At 36.8% G+C, this 23071-nt stretch overlaps 2 protein-coding genes across 3 annotated transcripts in view; both read right to left on the minus strand.

Moving 5' to 3' along the window:
* Nucleotides 1–23071, minus strand: part of septin7a (septin 7a) — a 214106-nt gene that overhangs the window by 112633 nt on the left and 78402 nt on the right. The window lies entirely within an intron of this gene.
* kcng2 (potassium voltage-gated channel, subfamily G, member 2) overlaps nt 1–23071 on the minus strand; it is a 36983-nt gene that overhangs the window by 8031 nt on the left and 5881 nt on the right. For both annotated transcript variants that reach the window (XM_082186131.1, XM_082186130.1), the window contains one exon: nt 17381–18261. In XM_082186131.1, coding sequence (XP_082042257.1) covers nt 17381–18184 — 804 coding nt within the window. In that variant the 5' untranslated portion in view covers nt 18185–18261. The remainder of the gene's footprint in view (nt 1–17380; nt 18262–23071) is intronic.

Here is a 23071-nt window from a genome sequence, read left to right on the forward strand (position 1 = left end):
GGCCTTAAGGCCCTGTTTCCAACTTTCATTAAGATGCGTTTTGGTCGATCGGTACACAAGTAAACAAGGGATACACATACCCGTTTACTCCTGGTATTTTACGCCCCTTTCACACAGAGATTCCGGAAAATACACGGATAAAGTGACCCGGGATTTGACCCGGGTTCGTTTGATTTTGGTTCATTCACACTGCCAGTGATTTTCCGGAATCAGAGAGTGCCTTCACACACAACCCGTAAAAATCTCGTAGAGACATGTGACATCGATGTGACTTGTAATGTCTCAGCAGCACGGCAACCTTACTAGGTCCCCAACCCGGCATCGATGCCGGCATCAATCCCGGGTCGTGTTTGCGTTCACACAGAAGGTGTTCTGGCAATTTCCCGGCAATTTGCCGGGATCATCGTGCTGTGTGAAAGGGGCTTTAGTCTCTTTTGTCCACTTTCAACCACTTTTGTCCTGACTTCTTTGAGGGGAGGGTCTATGGGTGTATAAAATATGGGTTTTTTTTCAGATCTTTCGATCTAATGGACAAAATAAGGTCATGCAATTTACATATGAATGTGCCCGGAGACGACGGAAAAAACACGGAGAGCATCAGCTTTAGTTTCTGCTCTGATAGCCGCAAGACCAGCCGAACGCGGTGAGTGCGTGTTAGAAATCAGGAATGATGAGACAACATTGTCCTTGGTACATTTTTCGTCTTCAAACCAAACTTGGGTCTTTAGCCGACAAAGTTTAAATCCCGTCAGGCTAGCGCACTTCCCATAATGTTTACACGTTAGGTCAGTAGGCGGAGAGTAGGCGGTCTTGTGGCTGTTCGAACGCATTCGACCACATGAGCATTTCCACTAAGAAAGCAATCCAGTCGAATGTGTTTTCGACAACCTCAGGAAGTGGTCGAAAGTGGACAAGCTCAAAACGTTTTACACCTTGTTTACACCTGTATTTAGCGTCGTCCACATGTGATCCAATCGACCAAAACGAATCTTAATACCAGTAAACAGGGCCTAAGTTAGCCCAGCTCTCTGTTCCTACAGTAGCTCTATTTGTCAGTAGATCACCAGCTTTCTTGACAGATAGGTAACAGCTAGTGAAACTGGGGAAATTCACATCCAACACCTGCACAATCAGCACTGGTGCCTCGCAGGGATGTGTGCTTTCCCCACTGCTCTTCCCCCTGTACACGAACAAGACAGCTGGCTGTCTGGTGCAGTCATTACAACCTGGAGCTGAACACGCTCAAAACAGTGGAGATGATTGTGGCCTCCACCCCAGCATTACCGGAGTCATTTAGGTTGCTGGGCTCTACCATCTCTCAGGACCTGAAGTGGGACAATCATATTTGCTCTATTGCAAAAAAGGCCCAGCAGAGACTGTACGTACTTCGCAAGGTGAAGAAGTCAACTTGCCACAGGAGCTGCTGATGCAGTTCTACTCTGCAGTCACTGAGTCTGTCTTCTGCACTTCCATAACAGTCTGGTTTGGCTCAGTTGCAAAATCAGAGGATTATTGGTGCTCCCCTGCCCACCTTCAAAGAAATGTATACATCCAGAGTGAGGAAAAGGGCTCAGAAAATCACTCTGGATCCCTCACATCCAAGTCACTTTCTCTTTGAACTGTTGCAATCCGGTCGACGCTACAGAGCACTGAAGAGCATAATTTTTAACATAATTTTACAAATATTTTATATAGAAATAAATGGTCCATAATTTAAATATGAATATTGTTTCATAACACAAAATAACAGATATTAAAGAAAAAACATTGAAATTGAAAAATTGTTGACCGCGAACAACACAAGTGTGACTCCCAAATGAACAATACGTTTTGATAACTGATTACATGGTTTAGGTATCTCTAAAGGAGTTATAATTCTACAACTGTTCATGAAGCAATAATATACATGCACAGAAATCTAGCCTGAATAGACGGCTGGAGAGAGGAAAGGCTTTAAGCCTTAAATTTGCCCAAAGGCATCTTACTCCACAATTTAGATTAGTCTGTCTTCTGTGCTACATGCTAAAACACACAACACAATAGACTGAGAACACCCCCTCAATGAAGAGCAGTGCTGGCACACATGCCTCTATGCGGCAGGACAGAAAAATGGGGGGAAATTGTAGACGGAGGCTTAAAAGCATGAACGTCAGTGATCTGGAATGGCCCAGAAAATGACCGGTTGAGCAAAAGTGGAATGACGTTATAACCTTATAACTTACCTAAATTACTGCCAGTTTCCACTTTCAAGTATTAATATAAAGTGGCCACAAAAATGTGGAGACTTTTTGGATATTTAGCCTAAAATGTCTAAATGTTATTGCATTAAATACAAAATATCAAATCAAGTGGCATCTGCAAACAAATGCAGTTAACGTTTTTTTCTCACTTGTCACTTTCGGAGCAATTTTACGATGACTTCTAATCAGCTGGTGTGTAGGTGATTTCAAGTGGATGTATTAGATCAGGTTACCTCAAACTGCTTGTAGTATTTTTTGCAAATAGGTTTGAAATTTTTGTTATATAATGCATTTCTATGTGTTATATAATCCAATTCATGCATTTTAAAATGTGGCTTTAAGGGATAATTCACCCAGAAATGAAGTCTGTAATTTACTCACCCTCAATCTTTTTGACTTTCCCATTCCTTTTGAACACTAAATGAAATATTTAGATATTTATTTATTTTTTTCATACAATAGAAGTAAATGGGGTCCAAGTTTATTTATATGAGTTATCTCAAGTCTTGCCTTTTTCGTGTGGTGCTTTTATTACTCTCTGTTTTTTGGTGCTATAAATGAAGGCACAAAAGTACATAAAATTAATGTAGATATAAAACATTTTTTAGAGTTATTGTAGAGTACGGATTATAGTCATTTTAGATTATTATGTCAAAAATTGGTAAATATTCTGATAATTTTATTTTCTAAAACAAAATGTTAAAAATCCACAAGGTGCATATTTATTAAAGCCATCACAGCTACAGAATCATCAGTCTAGCTAACACTGATATCAGAACTCTGTCTCGATTTTTTAAATTATGATTAAATATTTAATCATTAATAATGTTAAAGTTACAGAGTATCATAATCTGATGTCTATTTTATAATGCTAATTAACAGAAATGCATATGCCACATATGCGACCAACCCTTTGCTATTTAACAACTTATTCATATGTTATTACTGACACAGATACGGCAAACTGATTAGTATATCAAACTGACATTTCTGCTTAATAGGCATGTCAAGAATTACACAGCAGACCTTAAAGTCATACTTGAGCTGTTTGACGCATGATGCTGTTTCTGAGGGAACAGACTTGTACAATCCTGCAGGCCATGTTTAATTACAAATTACTCTGGGGATAAAAATAATCAATCCACTCTGAAGCCCTGAATGAAATGTATTAATGAGCTTCATCCAGACAAATATGTTTTCCCGTCACAGATTAGGCAGGCAGTTAGAAAACTATTTCTAATTTATATAAGGTTTCATTTTCCTTACGAGCCCTGCATGATCCCCAGCTTCCTCTGAAACAATCAGGTTTTGCATGCAGTTAATGAACTGCATTAATATTTAAAGGTATAATTAAATGTGATTATTGCCTAATAATGAAAAGAGTTGATGAAGAGAATGTTCTAGTTGTTATTTGTGGAGTTTTCCCAAGGTTAAGTGCATAATTTAAATTTGCTATATTTATTCCCCCAATATGACATTTTCTGTGGAACACAAAGTGAGATTCTTAGCAGAATGTCCATGTTGCTTGTTTCCATACAATGAACGTGAATAACTGGATCTTTCAAGTACTAAAATGGACCAAAAAAAGCACAATGAAAACATCATGAAAGTGGTCCATATGACTATATTTCAAGTCTTCTGAAGCCATATGATGGCTTTGAGTGGTGATCAGACTCTGATCAGATCAGAATTTGAGTCTACAATCTTGAAAGCTTCATGTGGTCACCATTCACTTTCATTGTGTGAAAAAGAGCAACAGAACAAACATTCTTCTGGCTAACTTTATGTTCCACAAAAGAAAGTCAAAGAAAGTTTGGAGGGGTGGTTAAATTATGACAATATTTATTTTGTGGGCAAACTATAGATACTATATAAGCAGCCTTCACTGAAAAAAAACAAGTAAAATTTACTTTAAAAATATGCGTGCAAAAACTTGACAAAGAAAAATTTATTAAATTTCACATATGGAATTAAGGTAACTCTACTTAACAAAGTTAAGTAAAATTAACAAAGAAAATAAGTCATTTTAACTTGGCCAGTAAAAGTTTGATTAATATCAATTTAGTTTGAGTTTCCTTTGCAATATATTTCACTTAAACAATATTAAATTGAATAAAACCACACTTTTAAAATATATTCTTTACTTAGAAATATCTAAGCAGAGAACTCAGTACTTGGTACACAATGACGGTAACATTTGATAAAACATTTTTGTGTATGAATCTGTCATTTTGAGTAGAAAATTTACTCCAAATGACACAAAATGGCAAGTTATTAATCCTAACAACAAAAGCAATGATAAAACAGTGTAAATGCAGCTGGAAAAAAAGTGAAAAATCAACTTCAATAATTATTCAAGGCCCAGTGCATGATGGGAACACCAGTATCAGAAAAGTTGAGTAATTTTACTTAATTTTATAATGTTGATATTTATGCTTTTATTTCTACACACTTGAATTGAGTAATATAGATTTTTTTATTTTTTTATTCTTGCCTGAGCTAACTTTTTCATGTAGAAATTACATAATTTTTTTCTGTAGTATTTACTTCACCACAAAATAATTTTTATCAAGGCATGGATAAGTTTTACTGTACATAATATGTGCATGTATGTAGGGGAATATTCTCATATAAACAGAAGTGCTTTTACTGAGTTTCCTCCAGGCACATTTCGCACGAAATTGGGAAACAGAAATCTGTAATTCAATGTGAATGTGTGTTTCTTATATTTTCCATTTGTATTCACAAGCTATTAAATGAATTTTACATTGTGTTCTGTCCAAAGATAGTATGTTGAAAATAAATTATCGACCCAAAATTATGGGGATAAAATGTCCTCACAAAGATGGATATATCCGAAATCCTTGTGAGGAAATGTTTTGGTCCCCATGAGGAATACAGAATATAAATCATACTACGTGATCTGTTTTGAAAATGTAAAAATGCTGAAAGTTTTCTGTGATGGGTAGGGATAGGGTTAGGGGATCAAATTTCTACTGTATAAAAATCATTATGTGTATGGGAAGTCCACATAAAACATGAAAACACATGTGTGCGTGTGTGTGTGTGTGTGTGTGTGTGTGTGTGTGTGTGTGTGTGTGTGTGTGTGTGTGTGTGTGTGTGTAACAGAGTTAATTCATTTATAATCCATTAGGTCAATTCTCTGAAATGCTCTAATGTTGTGGTTTTATTGTTTTGCTTTGATGGGAAGCTTTTTGGATGAGTGCTAGGGCTTGTTTTTCCTCTTTTGCGCAGTAATTCAAATTAAAACCAGACAATTACCCATCTGAGCGAACACAGAGCCCTGATCCACTCAAAGCTCAAGACATGGCTTAATCAGGATGAGCTGCCATCATTCAACATGACTGATCGGATACACGCTGATCCAGCATTTTCCCCAACAAATAGAGGGAAAGAGGCCTGTAATGCATTTCATCAATATTATTCAGCATATGTTCAGTTAATTGACTTCACTGAGAGATTTACTAGCTCACCTATCTCTCCCCCATACAATAACATAGTTGTGCATCATAATCACAGAAAGTTTGCCTAACCAGGTACCAGAATAAATACATTTAATGCTCATTAACCTATTGAGAAATTCACTAGAATGCCACCGTCAAGACATTGAATGGGAGTCTTGTGTCAGAAAATTGCAATACATAAGCAACACCGGGGCTAGTTGTCACTAGTTCAAAACTGTCTAAATGAAAATGATTTATGTGAATTCTGTCCTCTTAACTAAAAATAACTAAAAATATATTTTTGCTATAGCGGTTGGTTATTAGCACATGACAAAACTGACATACATTCAGACAACAGTCAACTTTATAATGAAGGTCAATTTTATGAACTTCTCAGGATTTTTAATATAAATATCAGGTTTGGGTAAGTTGTCAAATGTGTTGTATGTGTTTTAATATAATTTACTCATATTTTATATTAAATTATAATTTTTCTGTTTTATAAAATAAAAAGAATTCTAGATAATTAACAATTATATATTTAATATAATTTAAATACAGATTTGTAGTGTAAGATGGCTTATAATACTTTTCGTATTAAAACTTTTAACTTTTAAATCTGTCTGTGGTTTCTATTGTGACAATTGACCCTGTTGTAGGCTGACATTTTTTAAATAATCTGTAACTTTTTCTTTGGTAATAGTTTTTTTTTTTTTTTTGGATCTGTCTACAAAACAAAAAGAGAAATATTCACTGGAGTAAAGGTCCCAGTACCACCCACACGTCAGTTAACTGTTGTAAGACAGTAACAATGAATCAAGTGCAGTGTTAGTAAGAGTAGGCTATTCTTTTTTAGTAGAAGTAAGAGCCTGTCCCTGCAGTGTTTTAATAACTGTTATTCACCATACAGCGGAAACAATCACATGACCCTCTCATTCCCCACGCGTTCTGAAGCCTGTCAACTACAGAATTCAAAGAGCTGCCTGCTAACAGCTTCTTTGAATTTCATTTCCAATTTTCAAGTGAATAATGCACATTTATGCATTTGCATACATTTTTTTATGAATAAAGACTTTTTGCATCAATTAAACTCTGTCATCTAGCTTGTCAGTGTGTAGCTGTACCCTGATATCTGAAAGTCTGCATTCATGTGGATATGAAGTAGAGATGCTTCCCTATGCTGGCAGTCCATATGTATTCTAGTAACCTCTAGGACAATCAGTTCATAAAAAGATAAGTTTTTGTAATTAATTTAGCAGCCCTATCCCTATTGAAGAACATAAACCTAAACATAAAAAGAACACACATCCCTTTTTCACAAGGGATGCCTCGGTCAAAAGAGATTTCCTGAAAAGGTCACAGAACGGTCTGCCAACAGTGTGAAAATGGGATAAATCTAAAAGTGGTCATCTAAAACACCAGGGTAACATCTAAGGATAGGCTATATGACTCTCTTGCATAGAGCTTATTCACAGCAGCGCCATCTTTGATTTTTAACAGGAATGAAAGCATGGCTGTGAGGGATAGATTTGGATTGTTCTGATGACGAAACACTGCAGAAATATCTTTCCAAGAAATTTCAGTAGACAAAACATTCCAGACAACAATGAGCTGTGGAAAATTACAAGTGATCTAGTAGCTTTATAAGGCTTTTTACAGCAGATGCCATTGAAAACACGGTCTATCCCTCACAGTCTCGCTTCCTTTCATGTCACGGCGCTGCTCTGAATAAGGTCTATTGGCTAAGGTAGTCCACTATCAGACAAACATTGAATGTGAATGGTGTGCATGGCAGGATGGCAAGGAGGAAGCCAATGCTCTCCAAAAACAACATGGCTCTCATCTAAAGTTTGTCAGAGAACCAGAAGACTGTTGGAAGAATATTTTTTGCACAAATTAGTCCAAAAGAACACTTCTTAGTTTAAACAAGACAACATTTAGTGAAAACCAAACTCAACTTTAAAGGATACTGGAAACAGCAAAATAAAAGTGTCAAAAAAGACTAATATTTTTATTATAACTTATTTAATGATCCCAAACTAAATTATCTCCAAAAGCAATATTCTGAAATTCTTGGACAATACAATGACAATCAACTTTCCAAGATTCCAATTTCTTGCCATTTTGAAAGGCAATGCCATGTAAATTTGATTAGTAAATACAAAGCTATAATAATAGCATAGAAAATCTAGTGTTAACTGCGTTTCCTAAATTGATCAAAGTGGTCAAACAAATTTGCTCACCCTTACCACCCTGCTGCTGGTGAGATTGAATTTATAATTGTTTCATTTAAATGTTGTATCAAATTCACAATTATAAAAGTAGCACACACAATAAGTCTATTTGACTGTCCTGATCTGCTTAGGTACTGTTTGATGTGGTTGCGTAACTGTTCTCAGGATGAGATGCCTTCTGTCCATCATCACCTTTTTATTTCCTTCTAAATCGGGTAGCAATTCGGCAATCATCTTTGACTTTCTCTCCTTCTCTCAGTCAGGGTCAAATGTTTCCAGTGCTCTCCTGTCTGAGTGTGTGGGCACGTCTGAGTGCTTCAGCTGGATTTTGGTGCTCCAATCCAACAGTACACAATTGGCCTGTCCTATAGTTGCCGACAGCTTTGATATATTAACTGTAAAACCCTTCACAGATGAGTGACAGGAGTAATTTGGTCATCTAGCTTTAATGATATTATCAATATTTTAACATTTTCACCATACATGACTGCTTAACTTGTGTCATTCTGTCAATATCATTTCGAATCACATGAGATCAGAATGTTTTGTGAGACCTTCTGTCCTCCTTTCTCCCACTGGACCCTCTAGCTCAGTCCCAGCAGTTGCTAGACATCATAACTCAGGGTCAAGTGCTCTGTTAGATGCTAAATAGACTGACAGCTATGATGTTGCCCTCTTCTCTTTGTCAGAGAGCTTGTTCAGGATCTCAGAGGGGCATTTGAGCTGATGGATGGGACCAGTTGCCTGTGGTATAAATGTGTGTGTGTGTAAGAGTATGAGAACAAAATCGTTATTTTTGTCAATAACTGTTTCAGTCAAGTCAAGTCAAGTCAAGTTTATTTGTATAGCGCTTTTCACAATACAGATCGTATCAAAGCAGCTTCACAGTATTAAATTAAAATAATACAACAAAGTTTGTTTCAAGAGGAATTTATTGATTGATAAAATTAAATTAAATATCCCCAAAATATCCCCAACTGAGGAAGCCAAAGGCAGGCAAGGAACCGAAAAACTCCATCAAGTGACCTAATGGTGTCCTAAAACTCCATCAGGTGACCTAATGGAGAAAAAAAACCTTAGGAGAACCCAGGCTCAGTCGGGGGCCAGTTCTCCTCTGGCATTTATGAGCTAGAGGCCGGATTGTAGTTTGAACTGTAGGATTATATGAATGCCTGGCTGAAGAGATGCGACATTAATCTAGTTTTAAACTGGGAGAGCGAGTCTGAGCAACGAACAGTATCAGGAAGACTATTCCAGAGTTTTGGAGCCAAATGTGAAAATGCTCTCCCTCCTTTGGTGGTTCTGGATATCCTAGGTATGACCAAAAGCCTTGAATTTAGTGATCTTAAAGAGCGCGATGGATTATAGGGCGATAGAAGATCCGTTAAATAGACTGGAGCTAAGCCGTTTAGGGCTTTATAAGTCAGTAGCAATACCTTGTAATTAATACGGAACTTTATAGGTAACCAATGCAATGATGATAAAATCGGTGTTATATGATCATATTTTCTTGATCTCGTAAGAACTCTAGCGGCGGCATTTTGGACTAACTGTAGCTTGTTTATTGAGGATGCAGGACAACCAGCTAATAAAGCATTACAGTAATCCAGTCTCGAGGTCATGAATGCATGAACTAACTTTTCTGCATCAGAAACTGATAGCATATTACGTAGCTTAGCAATGTTTCTAAGGTGGAAAAAGGCTGTTTTTGTAACATATGAAATATGATTTTCAAAAGACAGGTTGCAATCGAGTATAACACCCAGGTCTTTTACTGTAGAGGATAAAGTAACAGGAGATCCTATGATGTTAAAGTTGTATTGTGCGAGGTTTTGTGGGCGGTTTTTTGAACCGATAAGTATTACCTCTGTCTTGTCTGGATTTAATAAAAGAAAATTACGCGTCATCCAATCTTTTATATCTTTAACACACTCTGTCAATTTGGAAAATTTTGCGTTTTCATCCGGCCGTGATGAAATATATATTTGCATAACAATGGAAACTAATTCCATGTTTCCTTATAATATTTCCAAGTGGCATCATATATATGGAAAATAACAGAGGGCCTAATACAGATCCCTGCGGCACTCCATAGTTTACTGGAGTTATGATCGATTTTTCTCCATTTAAATAGACAAAATGGTAGCGGTCAGATAGGTATGATTTGAACCAGCTTAATGCTTGTCCTTGAACACCAGTATAATTTTGTAGTCGATCTAAGAGTAATGTATGATATCGAACGCAGCACTAAGATCAAGTAAAACTAGTATTGAGATACAGCCTTGGTCAGAAGCTAAAAGTAAATCATTTGTGATTTTAACGAGCGCAGTTTCAGTGCTATGATGCGGTCTGAATCCAGACTGAAACTTTTCATAGATGTCATTTTGTTGCAAGAAAGAGCCCAGTTGAGCGGACAGTGAAGTTTTCTCAGTGAAGAAGTTTCAGTCTTAAAGTCCCGCTGTAGTCAATAATTGTATCCCTTAAAACTCATCTTTGATCATCAAAATGACATATTTCAACGTTTTTTGCTGTGAAACAATGTCTTCATGCCTTAAAATAGCTTGAATGTAACTCTACACCCTTGCTTCATTTAGTATATGCGGATTCATGAATATGCAAATTAGCCCTGCCTCCACTCGCTCACACCAGCTCACAGATTCACTCGGCCAACTTACTGAGGTAAACCCTGCACAATGGTATTGCTCTTTACAACGTCGGACACATAACAGTATGATGATTAATTCAATTAATATGATTCGCCTTTTCTTGACTATGTTTTCAAACAGCTAATGATGTGTTGCTAATGTTACACAAACCATGTTCCCGTTCGCTATCTCAGTCAGGCAGTTTTCTTCTAACAATCATCATAAATGCTTTGAATAACTCAGAGAAATGAAACCGCATTCAAACCGCGTTTTTGAGACTGTCTTTGGTTCACTGCGGTTTTATGTAGAAAATACCAGCAAGGGTGTTGACTTATGAATTTGCACATGGTTTGTCTTAAAGCATTAAAAAACACCACATTGACATATAAACAACATTAAAAGCTTGATTTTCACCACAGGGGGACTTTAACACTTGCAACACTAGGTTGCACTCAGAGATCAAATTGCGTAATGAATGTTTATGATATTATACATGTAGTGGGGTCCAAAAGCCTTTTTTAATAAATTGTCCCAAACTAAAGCATCTCCTAAAGCAATATTACGAAATGCTTCTAGAATACAAGCACATTCACATAACAAATGTTTATGACAATCTTGTCCTGATTAGTGTAAATTGCATATGCAGTGGGGTCCAAAAACCTGGAAATCTTGAATTTATTTTTAATTTAAACCTTTTTATTTAACTGCAAAAGGTGACCAAATCAAAGACTAAGAAATGCAAAAGGGATAACAACAGGTTTAGCACTTTAGCATACTTTTAAAAAGAGTGCTTCTTATGGAAATAATATAGGACATTTTTTTTGACAACATATATTTTTACATTGCTTTAACTCATCAAAATAACTTTTTTATGTTATACAAGATTCAACTCATTTGTTTTAAGTCATTTAAGTTTAATGTTATTTAAGCTGAAATGACTTTATCCAAGTTGATTGTACTTAAAAATTTAAGGCAGCAACTTTTTTCCCTCTGAAACAGACATATCAACACACACACACACACACACACACACACACACACACACACAATGAAATCTGCAATTAAATGAAAATGTATTATGTATATATTAAATTCAATTAGCTGAGCTTTAGAGTGCTTTTTTGACTCACTTAAGTAGGACTTAATCATTTCTTTATATGTCATTTCATTCTTCTATTGAGAGCACTGAAATAAGTGTACTAACAAATGTACTGACAAGCATATGGTAAACTAAAATACACTGAAATGTCATTTCTAATAAAACTTGTATTTAAAATGTTACATGTATTTCAATGAATGTGTAATTATTTAAACATACAGTTAAACACCACAGTTAAAATTATAATCAAGTACTTTTATGTTAGTCAACACACTGAAATAAGTGCACTTCTTTAAAGCACGACAAAAGATAATTAAAACATAATGATTTAAAATGTACCTTAAAGTAAAACTTGACATTACAAAATGCACTATTTTAAAGTATACTTCAGTGTGTTAAAAATATTGTCATGAAAGTGTACTTTCTTTAAGTATCCTTAAGCGGCCTTTTATTTCATTAATATTATATTATCTGCAAATACAGTTAAAAAAAATTTTTTTTTTACGATGTGAAGTACGCTGTGTACATGTGCACTTCTGTTTGACAAGGGCCACTGCATCTATGAAGTATTCATTTATCATCGTCTTCTGTGCGAGAAAACCTACTCCCAGAACTCATCAAGTGTTTTCTCTTTTCAGTCTGTCTCCGAGTTGCTCAACTAATTTTCTAATTGAGGCATTTTAGTGCATCACAAACTCATTATAGATAACAGCAGGTTTCCTCAGAGGCCACAGATAATGTGTCTAGTGTGATAATGTAATTGTTTGCTGTTGTATAATGTATGAATTGAGAGTTAGGCTTTGAGTTGAGTTTGTACACTTATTGTGACAGTACCGTAGGGTAATGTAGTATTTGAGGCAATAGTCTCAGTACGGCACACAAACGGACTTCCCACCAAGCTGTTCATCAGTTCCTAGGCTGCTCTCATTTGACATTATTACGAAGTGCACTTTTATCCAAAAGAATAGTTTTTTGTTTTTAAGATTTGAATTACACTACAAGTGCACATTCAACACATTAAGTGCATTTATTTTTCACAAGGCTTTGCTCTTTTTCCAACAATGCTTTTAAATGTTTTTTAGGTGATTACTATTATTGGACTTATGGCAGTACAGAGGTATATTGGCCATTTTCAGACATGAAGACACAATCCCACAGCCTGTAAACACAGAGATGCAGTACTTAAAAAAAAACAAAAAAAAACAACCCTGTACAATATGACTCTCAGTCAGACCCTGTAGGTTAATAAGAGACAAGTGTGTAAGTAAGTGTGTGTGTGTGTGTGTTACCTACATTGTGGGGATAAAATGCCACCACAAGGATAGCAATACCAGATATCTTTGACTTTGTGGGGATATTTTTTGGTCCTAATGAGGAAATCAGCTTATATAATATATGATGTTTTTTGAAAATGTAACATGGAAACCCAACGCGCGCGCGTGTGTGTGTGTGTGTGTGTGTGTGTGTGTGTTTCCTGGAAAACCCTATACATTATATGGGGACAAAATGTCCCCACAAAGATGGCAATATCAGAAATCTTTGTCCTTGTGTGGACATTTTTTCCATGAGGAAAACAGCATATGAATCATACTAAATTATGTTTTTTTGAAAATGTAAAAATGCAGAAAGTTTTCTGTGATTAGGTAGGTTTAGGGGATAGAATATACAGTTTGTACAGTATAAAATCATTATGTCTATTGAAAGTCCCCCTAAAACATGAAAACATGGTGACTGTATGTGTTCACATGGATATTCATATGTCTGTTTCAGTGCGTATGTGTGTGTGTGTGTGTGTGTGTGTGTGTGTGTGTGTGTGTGTGTGTGTGTGTGTGTGTGTGTGTGCGGAGGGTTCCGGAGCAGAATTCATTGCTGGCAGTGATTGATTGTCTCTTTGAAGATAAAGAGCTCCCTGGATCCCTCCTGCTGTTCTTCAGTGTGGCCCTTTGATTGTGGAAGACACCTCTCTCTCTCTCTCTCTCTCTCTCTCTCTCTCTCTCTCTCTCTCTCTCTCTCTCTCTCTCTCTCTCTATCTCTCTCTCTCTCTCTCTCTCTCTCTCTCTCTCTCATTCTCTCTCTCTCTCTCTGCTTCAATTTCCACCGTCTTTATTGATGTTATGCGGATGCCTGTGCTCCAGTACACAAACACTCTTAACTTGGAATGGTTGAGAAGTGCTACGACAATCCCTGGGAATAGGATTATAATTGTTGAGTTTTCCCTTAAACTCTAATTACATCTGATGTCAATATTATCACAAATAGTCAAGGCATTTCAGATATAGGCTCGTATAACTGGTGTTATTACACGTCTTGGCTAATTAGCACATTATAAATAGTGTATTTGAAGTTCACTGCAGATAATATATGACAAAATTCTCTTCTACTGTTACATTTTTTATGAGTTTCACGAGGTCACATTTACATATAATCAGATAGAGTAAAGGTTATGCGTATTTGGCGTGCTGTCCGAGGAGAAGGCTCCGAGCCCAGAGTACTCCACCCATCCCATCCTAGGAAGAGTTATGAGTGAGGAGATGGGGTGGTGTAGGGATGCTGGAAGACTGTCGTGGGACAGAGGTAAGTCTGCTGTATATATACCCCCTGTCACGCTAATTGAGTTGATTAACTGAATGTGCTCCTCCTGTGCTAATTAGGATGATTATCTGAGCGTGATCCTCCCGAACTTTGTTAATAAAACATCATTAAAGATTAAAACTGCTTAAGAAAATAAGCTCCTTGGGATACAGACCAAAAAGCAAAAATAAAATCTTTGGATGAATGTGTGCTGGGAACAGAGTTTGCTGTTTTTGTGGGGTTTAGGGCGAATATAATAGCATACTATATATAAAAGCAACAGAAGTTTCCATAATGATATAAGCTCTAAAGTTCTAATGTGGCATTGCATGCTTCATATCCCAAAATGCACTAAGAAAAACTAATAACCACAAGCTGAGTGAAAAATAAATCCAAAATGATGGATGAAATGGGAGAATTATACTGTAAATGTATTTAATACGCTTATACAAATTCTAGTACTATTGATACTGTAAAAAAGTTTGTTACACTTTATTTTAAGGTGTCATTGTTATAGTGTAATTATGTAAGTAATTACTTAGTAATATTATTTAATAACATAGGTATAGGGTTAGGGTTAGATGTTGTAATTATGCATAATTTACTCTTATTACTGTAGTAAATACATGTAACATGCATAACTGTAAAAATAAATGTTTGCCATAAGTTCTAAATAAAATGCCATTTTACAGAGTATTTGTGTGTGCTATGTATTTTTTTGTTTAATTCCAGAAACGAGACATGCTGATCATTAACTTAGCATGATGCTAACACCAAACTCAAACCGGATTTTGTCCCAGAAATGGAGCTTACGAAATCTGACAAAACCTCCCTATTCTGGGACATTCTTAATTAGTAAATCTTTTCTAAATAAAGAAATACTTTTGTTTAGCAGTCTACAATTTCAGTTTTCTTTTAGCGGCTCGGATAGTCCCTGAAAGTGACAAAAACTCTCATTGGAGATGTCTTCAATTGCTAAACTGATTCATAAATAAAGAAAACACTGTTGTTTAAAAGTCTGAAATGTTAGTGTTTTAGGGGTTGGTTTGGTCAATAGTAATTATAATTAGCTTTAAACAATAGAAGTCACTGAGATGTCCTCAGGAATACAATGAAACAAAGTTGTGTGAATGAGTGTTGGCGTGTATGTGAGTAAGCACATGTGTGTTAGTGATAGAGGAACAGCTGCCAGGCTTTTACAATAGTTCTGTGGAATATGGCTAATTTGGTATTCATGAGATCGGGGCCTGGACTTGAGATGCTGTCCCCCCAGGCTGTCATGCCTGTTTCTGTCCAAAAAAAATCCTTCTACAGTAGTCCAGCTACTGAGAATCTCTCTCTCTCTCTCTCTCTCTCTCTCTCTCTCTCTCTCTCTCGCTCTCTCTCTCTCTCTCTCTCTCTCACATGCAGAGACACACACACACACACACACACACACACACAAACTTGATCTTACACTTAGATCTTACACAAACATCTCATGTATCTGAATTGTTTACAGAGAAAATGATTCACATCATCAATTGCAGAGAGATGCAGAGATGAAGTAGAACTCAGTTTTTGTCAAAGGCCAAACTGAAAGTCGGTTTTATGCCCAGAGGTGTTTTAAGTGGCTATACTCTAACTCAAATATCATTAACTTTGCACTTTATTAAAAAAGTTTGCTGCAGTTTTGCTTAACATAAACTCTTAAGTGAAAAGTTCAATTAAGTTCGCTGAAGTCTGAATCAAAATTTGATTTCCAGTATAATTCTCTTCAGTTTAACGTTTAAAAGTATAGTTCACCCATTAATGGACATCCAGGCATCATTCCATTCCAAATCCATTTGATTTTCCTTCTTGCATAGAACACAAAATGAGAAATTTTAAAGAATGTACTGGTTGTTCATTTTCCAAGCAATGAATCAGTTTTGGAGCTTTTAACCATCAAAAAGTGTAATAAAAGCAGGCCAAACACTATTTTAGTATATCATCTATATAATAAGTCTTTATGGAATCCTAACTTCTGTTTAGAATGTTCACAGTCCAAAACCAGTCAAAACTCTTCGAAACTTCTTGGAAGACTTCTGAAACTAACCATGTGTGACTCTGAGGTTGACAGAAACTATAAGTGAGTGGGACATATCTGTTTTGCACCATCTATGTCAATGCAACCCACACCTTTGGAGATATGCAAGATTTCATTCCTTAGCCACACACACACAAACACACAAAAAACTTACTGTCAGACCGCTGATGCTGCCTGGTAAGATATTTACATTAGGTAACAGCAAAACTATCTTTTTCACAATCCTTTTTTTTAAAGTCTTGTTTCACAGTCAAATAAATAAATCCTTACAACCAGATGTCATTAAAGAAGAAAAAATGCATTAACACTGACCCCAATTTAGACATTTTAAAGGTATAGTCCACCCAGAAATGAAAATTCTTTCATCATTTACTCACCCTCATTCTGTCCCAGATGCAAATTACTTTTTTCTGATGAAGATTTTTTGAAAAAACTAATCCATCTCTGTGAGTCCATATGATGCAAGTGTATGGGACCTCCCAATTTGATGTTTAAAAACACACACACACTTCCAGTCAACTGTCAAACGCTGTCATCAGCATTTTGAGAAGGGTAATGAGAATGTGCTTCACAACATGCTGACATTCATGGCAAGCAAACGTATATATATATATATACACAAGTTTATTGTTATAGTAGCTATCATTTAGCTTCAGAAGACATTGATTCACAAACTGGGGACGTATGGATTAGTCATGTTCGCTTTGTGTGTGTTTTTGAAGCCTCAACTTTGAGGGATCTATTCACTTGAATTATATGGACTTTATATTATATGGAGATTATTTTTCTTAAAATATTTGTGTTCTTTTGGAGTAAGAAAGTCATATACGTACATGTGGGACGACATGAGGGTAAGCAAATGATGAAAGAATTTTTGGGTGGAGTATCCCATTAAGCTACCATAAAAAATTTAAATTGTATTCCCTGAAAATATTTTTAAGGATGTTTAGATAACTGGAAAACTAGACAAAAATACTGAAGATGTTATACTGAATGTTTTTTTCCAGTGTGACTAGAGTCACACAAGCCCTAGTCTGCATCATGTAAGTGTACACTCACCCTCTCCTCCTCCTCCCTCATGTCAGGCATGGTGCTGACACACAGTGTAACAGCCGTGATGGCCACAAACACCACCGAGAGGCAGGCAAAGATCTTCCCAGGAATCCCAGAGTGAGGGTTCTCCACCATGTCTCTGAGGCTGTGCATGCACCCCGCCAGACGACCCTCCTCTGGGACCCCGGCACCCGGCGCCTCCTCATACGACTGGGGTGAGGTCAGCTCGACCTCCTCCTCCTCCTGCCGGAGTCTCTGCCGCTGCTCCTCCTGCCGAAGACGCAGTTTTCTCAAGCAACACCACTCCAGGCTGGCCTCCTCCACACCCCAATACAACAGCTCCTCCTGAAAGGACAGCGCGCACATCTCCCGCAGAAGACGGAGTTTCCCGGCCGCCAGGAACGTAACGATGGAGCGGAAGGCGCTGGGGCTTCGGTCGAAGAAGAACTCATTGCAGTGCGCGTCATAGTCATCACATAGGTCGAGGATTTCCTCGGCATTGCTGCAGGTACGTAACTTCCCCAGGCGCGTCAGTGGGAACTCCTCAAGAGTGGACCATGGTATGCGATAGCGGATGCCGCCCACATTGATGATGGCGGTACGGTCAGCTAAAACACCCTCGTCTGCTCCAGCCCCTCGATTCCGGTGAACCTCGTCCTCTTGTATGCCGGGCTTGCGCTGAATTTGCACACGTTTGTAGAACACACCCTTTTCGCTGCTGATTTCATGGGGGTTCTCCAAAGTTTTAAAGTGGAAGGAGGTAAACTGATGATCAGTGCTGCCTGCTAGGAAAGCCACCTCTTGGTACATCTCTGCCACGTGGCTGTGCAGGTCGTACACTCCACAAATACACAGTCTACCAGGTCACGGTGGTCATCATGGCGGAGCTTTGAGAGATAAAAGAGGCAGATATTAATAATAAAGATGCTATAGATCCTGCTCCAGGGTGCAAGCACAACGGGCACAACACAAAAAGATTTTTTGGTCAGGATATATCCAAAACACACTGTCTGGAAATTCTCCACCACACAAAAGGAAAAAGTCCCTTATACACTGCACATAATTAAGTATGCCGATTTTCAAACAGTTTTGTATTGTTGCAATATTGCTAGTATATGTGAATGAATAATGTGCACTTTATCTTCATGTTATCTGCACCCAGATAACCCTATTAGTTGTCAGCAAATATCAACCAGATGACGCAAAATGTGTCTTTTTGACAGCTACGGGGCTTTTGTTAAAACTACTGATTGGACATCTGCATTTTTATATTCCCGCCCATGGACAGTCGGAGTGACAGAAAGGAAGAAAAATGCATTATGGGTGTTTTTCAGTTTTTTCTTGTCATGTAGCACAGATTTCAAATAAATAAATAAATGTGTTTCTACTGCCAGCCAAGCTTTGATAGCTCGTTCAGTTATTTAAACTTTTTCCCTGAATGTCTGAGTTAGAAACATTTCTGTCCCCTGATGGAGTTTGAGTTCTTTGCGACTGTCGCCATTGGCTTGCTTAGTTGGGAACTGCACTGGCACTATTAGATGAGAACAAAACTTGAACTGAATTGAGCTTGATGATGACAACACTGTTTCAGTGCTAAATTATAGCTGATTCGAATTTGTTTCATAATTGGCAAATTTTGCACTGTTATTACACTGTTATTGAACTGAACTGAATCAACATTGAACTCACTTACAGTGAATAATGCACTATTTTCTTCTGAACTGAATCAACACCGAACAGACTTCAGCTAAATAATAATACTATTGTCCATTGATCATCACTTTCCTGTTTATCCCTGTATTATTTTTTCAGATGTTTAATGTCCCTTTAATGTTTAAAGGTGAACTAAGTAACTTTTTTTACCTTAACTGAACAGCTTCGGAGTCATTGGAATGGTTATATGACTTATTTCGGGTTGAATGGTGGTCGTTTCGCACCCCCCTGGTGCCCGTGAGCGGAAAATACGCACTTGCAACTTTGATATCAGGTCTCGCGATGTAAACAATTGCTTTACGGCCAAAAGAAATCTGCTAAAATGCTGTCATTATTGCGCTCCCTCACGCTGTCCGAACCCGAATGAAGAAGACGTTTTAAAGAACGTCCCATCTGCTTTGATGTCGTTGATCTATAGCCTCTGGTGTCTGAGAATCAACAACGAGTTTTTACGACAGTGTTGTCAAATATCTATTCCGAAGCTGTGGGGGGAGCTCTAGAGAGAAACCTGCGAGCAAAAAGCGAGAATACAGCGAAGAAGTCCCGAAGTTACTGAGTGCTGCTTTAAAATCACCCCTGCAGAACCTTTAAGCCACAAAAACAACAACATAATGAGACACAACACAATCAGAGCTAGACATAACACAAGGAGACTGTGCACAACTTCTATTGTGTTGTGTCTTAAAGGAATAGATCTGGTTGTTATTTTTCCCTGTGTAATTACTATTAATATGGACTAGTCCTTTCAAGCTTCAAAAATGGACACAAAAGAACCGTGTGCTTGAGGTATATTCCATGTCTTCTGAAGCCATATAAAAGCTTTGTGAGGATCAGAATAAAATGAATCGTTATTCAGTCACAATAATGACAGCCACATTAGCACATTAGTATTGTATGTGCACTTGTAGTGTACTTTAAATCTTTACGTTTACACCTGTAAATATATAAGAGTACACTTTCATGACAGTTTCTTAACACACTTAAGAATTATGTCTTTAACATAAAACTTTGACTGTCAAATTAAAAGTTTTACTTTAAAGTAAATTTTTAACCACTCTTAATAATCGTATCATGTTTTAACAAAGTACACTCATTTTAATGTGTTGACTAACATACTAAAGCACATGAATTTGATTATAAGTGTAATAGGGATGCACCGAATCCAGGATTCGGATTCGGATTCGGATTCGGATTCGGCCGAATCCTGGGCTTTATGACGGGGTTCGGTTTCGGCCGAACCTTAGATTTATTTTCCACCGAAACCGAACCCTAGACTTGCACTACGCTGGTCGACGTCACACGGCCGTTGATTACGTGAAGGTGTTTACATAGGACCGTTCGAATGTAGTAGGCTGTAAGAATCTGAAAATGGAACTCGTAAGCAAAAAAAGTTTTGTTTGGCAGTACTTTCAACCAAAAGAAGGCGATTGAAGTCGAGCTTTATGTTCAATTTGCAATGCCGATTTGTCTCGTGGTGGCAAGGACCCTAAGCAGTAAGGATGCGAGTAGGATTCGGTATTCGGTTTCGGATTCGGCCGAATCTTAAACAGTGGATTCGGTATTCGGCCGAACCTCAAAAATCTGGATTCGGTGCATCCCTATGATATTTATGCCCGATTCACTATTACATTTTCACAGACAAGTCTTAAGCCTAGTCCCAAACTAAAATGCATGTTTGAGTTGTTTTACCATAACTGAAAGCAACTTGCACTGACATATCTTAAAATATGTCAGTGCCGATGTTTTATCTCAAGATGCACACCAGTAATGTTTTTTTTTCTTCTCTCTAGGGCACGTTTATAAAAGCTACTTAAATTCTCTAATTGAAAGGCCAACTCCTGGCTTAATCTAAGCCTTGTCTGTGAAACCAGGCCTTAAAGTTAATGTTTGGAAAATGTACTAAATTGCTTCATTACAACAAATATATTTCAATAAATGACATACAGGTTTCAAAATAAATTACATTAAAAGTATATTTTAGTTGACCATAAATTATTGTCAGTACATTCAGCTAAACCATATTACAATGACAATATAGAAACATATGAAGAGTTCAGATGCAAAAGCCTCTAAGTGCCATCTGAAATTTTCTTCTAGAATGATCATTTTTATCAAGCTCGTATATTTAAGTTCAATAATTTCACTTAAATGGCAATGCTAATTACCTATTAATTGTCATTTAAGTGAAATTATTGAACTTAAATATACGAGCTTGATAAAAATGATCATTCTAGAAGAAAATTTCAGATGGCACTTAGAGGCTTTTGCATCTGAACTCTTCATATATAAAATGTCATACAAAAATGTTCATAAGTCTTACTTAAAAAACACTTTCAGCTAAATACATTTAAAATACATTTAAACTATAATACATTTTAATTTAATTGCAATTAATTTGGAATTAAGTTTTCTCTGCCCTGCTGAAGATTTTGAGTGAAAATGAGTACACTTTTGCACGTGTGCAGAATTTAGCCTCTCCAATCCATCATTCCATGAACTCTGGATTAAGAATAAGTAGCTTCAGCACGTTGACTGTCTCAAGGGCAAAAATACTCAAAAATATGTAATGAACACAAAGAGGTTTTCAAACATCACAATTCATATCCATACTAATATATTCGTCGTCTTTGTCTCCTAATACATCACATTCTCCTGACTCTATATTTGCATTTTCTTTTTTTTAAACAGTAGTGAATATAGGTTCTTCCATCAGTCCCATGGCTTTGGAAGTCGTAATTGCTCACGAATCTCGGGATGCAGTAAATTCATGTCACAACACAAGTTGAATCCCAAAGCAGAGGAATTAATTATGATGTTTTCTTTTCTATTCATGGGTACGTTCCTAAATGAGCCATGTTCTCTACACAATGGCAGAGTAAGGTCCAATGCGCTCATAACATGGGTATAATTAGTGCAACTGCAATAAGAGATTTATGAAACAGACCTTCTCATGCCAGAGGATTCAATCTGTAATCGGACTGCTAGTCAGCCTTTTGTTAAATTAAAGCATGATGTATTCAAACAGAATATCTGAGCAGAAATGAATCTCAGACTGTCGTCTCTCCCTCATATTTATTAAGACGTCAGAAATGAATAATGAAAGGTGGTGCTATCATAGTGAATATTATTGAACTTCAAAAAGCAGCAGGCAGAATTTTAAAACTCACTTAAATCGAATCAAGTTTTTATTTCAATCCCAGTTTTAACTTAATTTCTATTGTAAATGAAATCTCTTTTAGAGTGACCCCTCTAAGTCATGATATAAGAAGCAATTAAAGAAACTTTCGAACGTCATACATGATACAGCTTCTGTCACGTCTGGGCTTTAATTTTATTCCTCAACATGTTGCCTGAGCACCGAGGCCTCTGTCAATCCAAATGAATCAGTGTCTAACTGAAACATGCCATGTGTTACCGCTCAATCCATGAGTCAATATATGACCCAGCATTTCCTGCATGAAGCTCATACTGTGAATGAGCTCAAACTGCACATAATGTGCCAGTTGAAGTAGGCACCAAGGCATTTTGAAAAATGCAAATGAGGCAGACTTTTCTCTTGTCTCATCCAAATATGACACTGGGATACATGTAACGATGATGAATGATTTTTACTCAATACGTTTGAGTAAAGTAAAGCAATGTAGATGAATGACAGATCTTTCCAACATGAGGTGACTTTCATCAAGTGAACGCAAACAAAGCAAAATGACTGATCCCAAACTTTTTGAACAGTATTGTATTGTAGTATAATACATATTATTTTATATAGTCATATAAATATTATTGTTTTATACAGTGGCATACATTATTGTATGTGTTATTTTACAGTAACTTGCAACTATTAATAGATTATTATGATAATTTAATACCATAATATGGAACATAGTAATTTATTTTGTAAAGTCCATAAAAATGGTACAACTTCAAAGAAGTGGTGTTTTTCTGGTTCTGCTGGAAGTGCTGAGGACACTGCTTTATTAAAGC

The sequence above is a fragment of the Leuciscus leuciscus genome, assembly GCF_965113295.1.
Source record: "Leuciscus leuciscus genome assembly, chromosome: 12".
NCBI classification, from domain to species: Eukaryota; Metazoa; Chordata; class Actinopteri; order Cypriniformes; family Leuciscidae; genus Leuciscus; species Leuciscus leuciscus.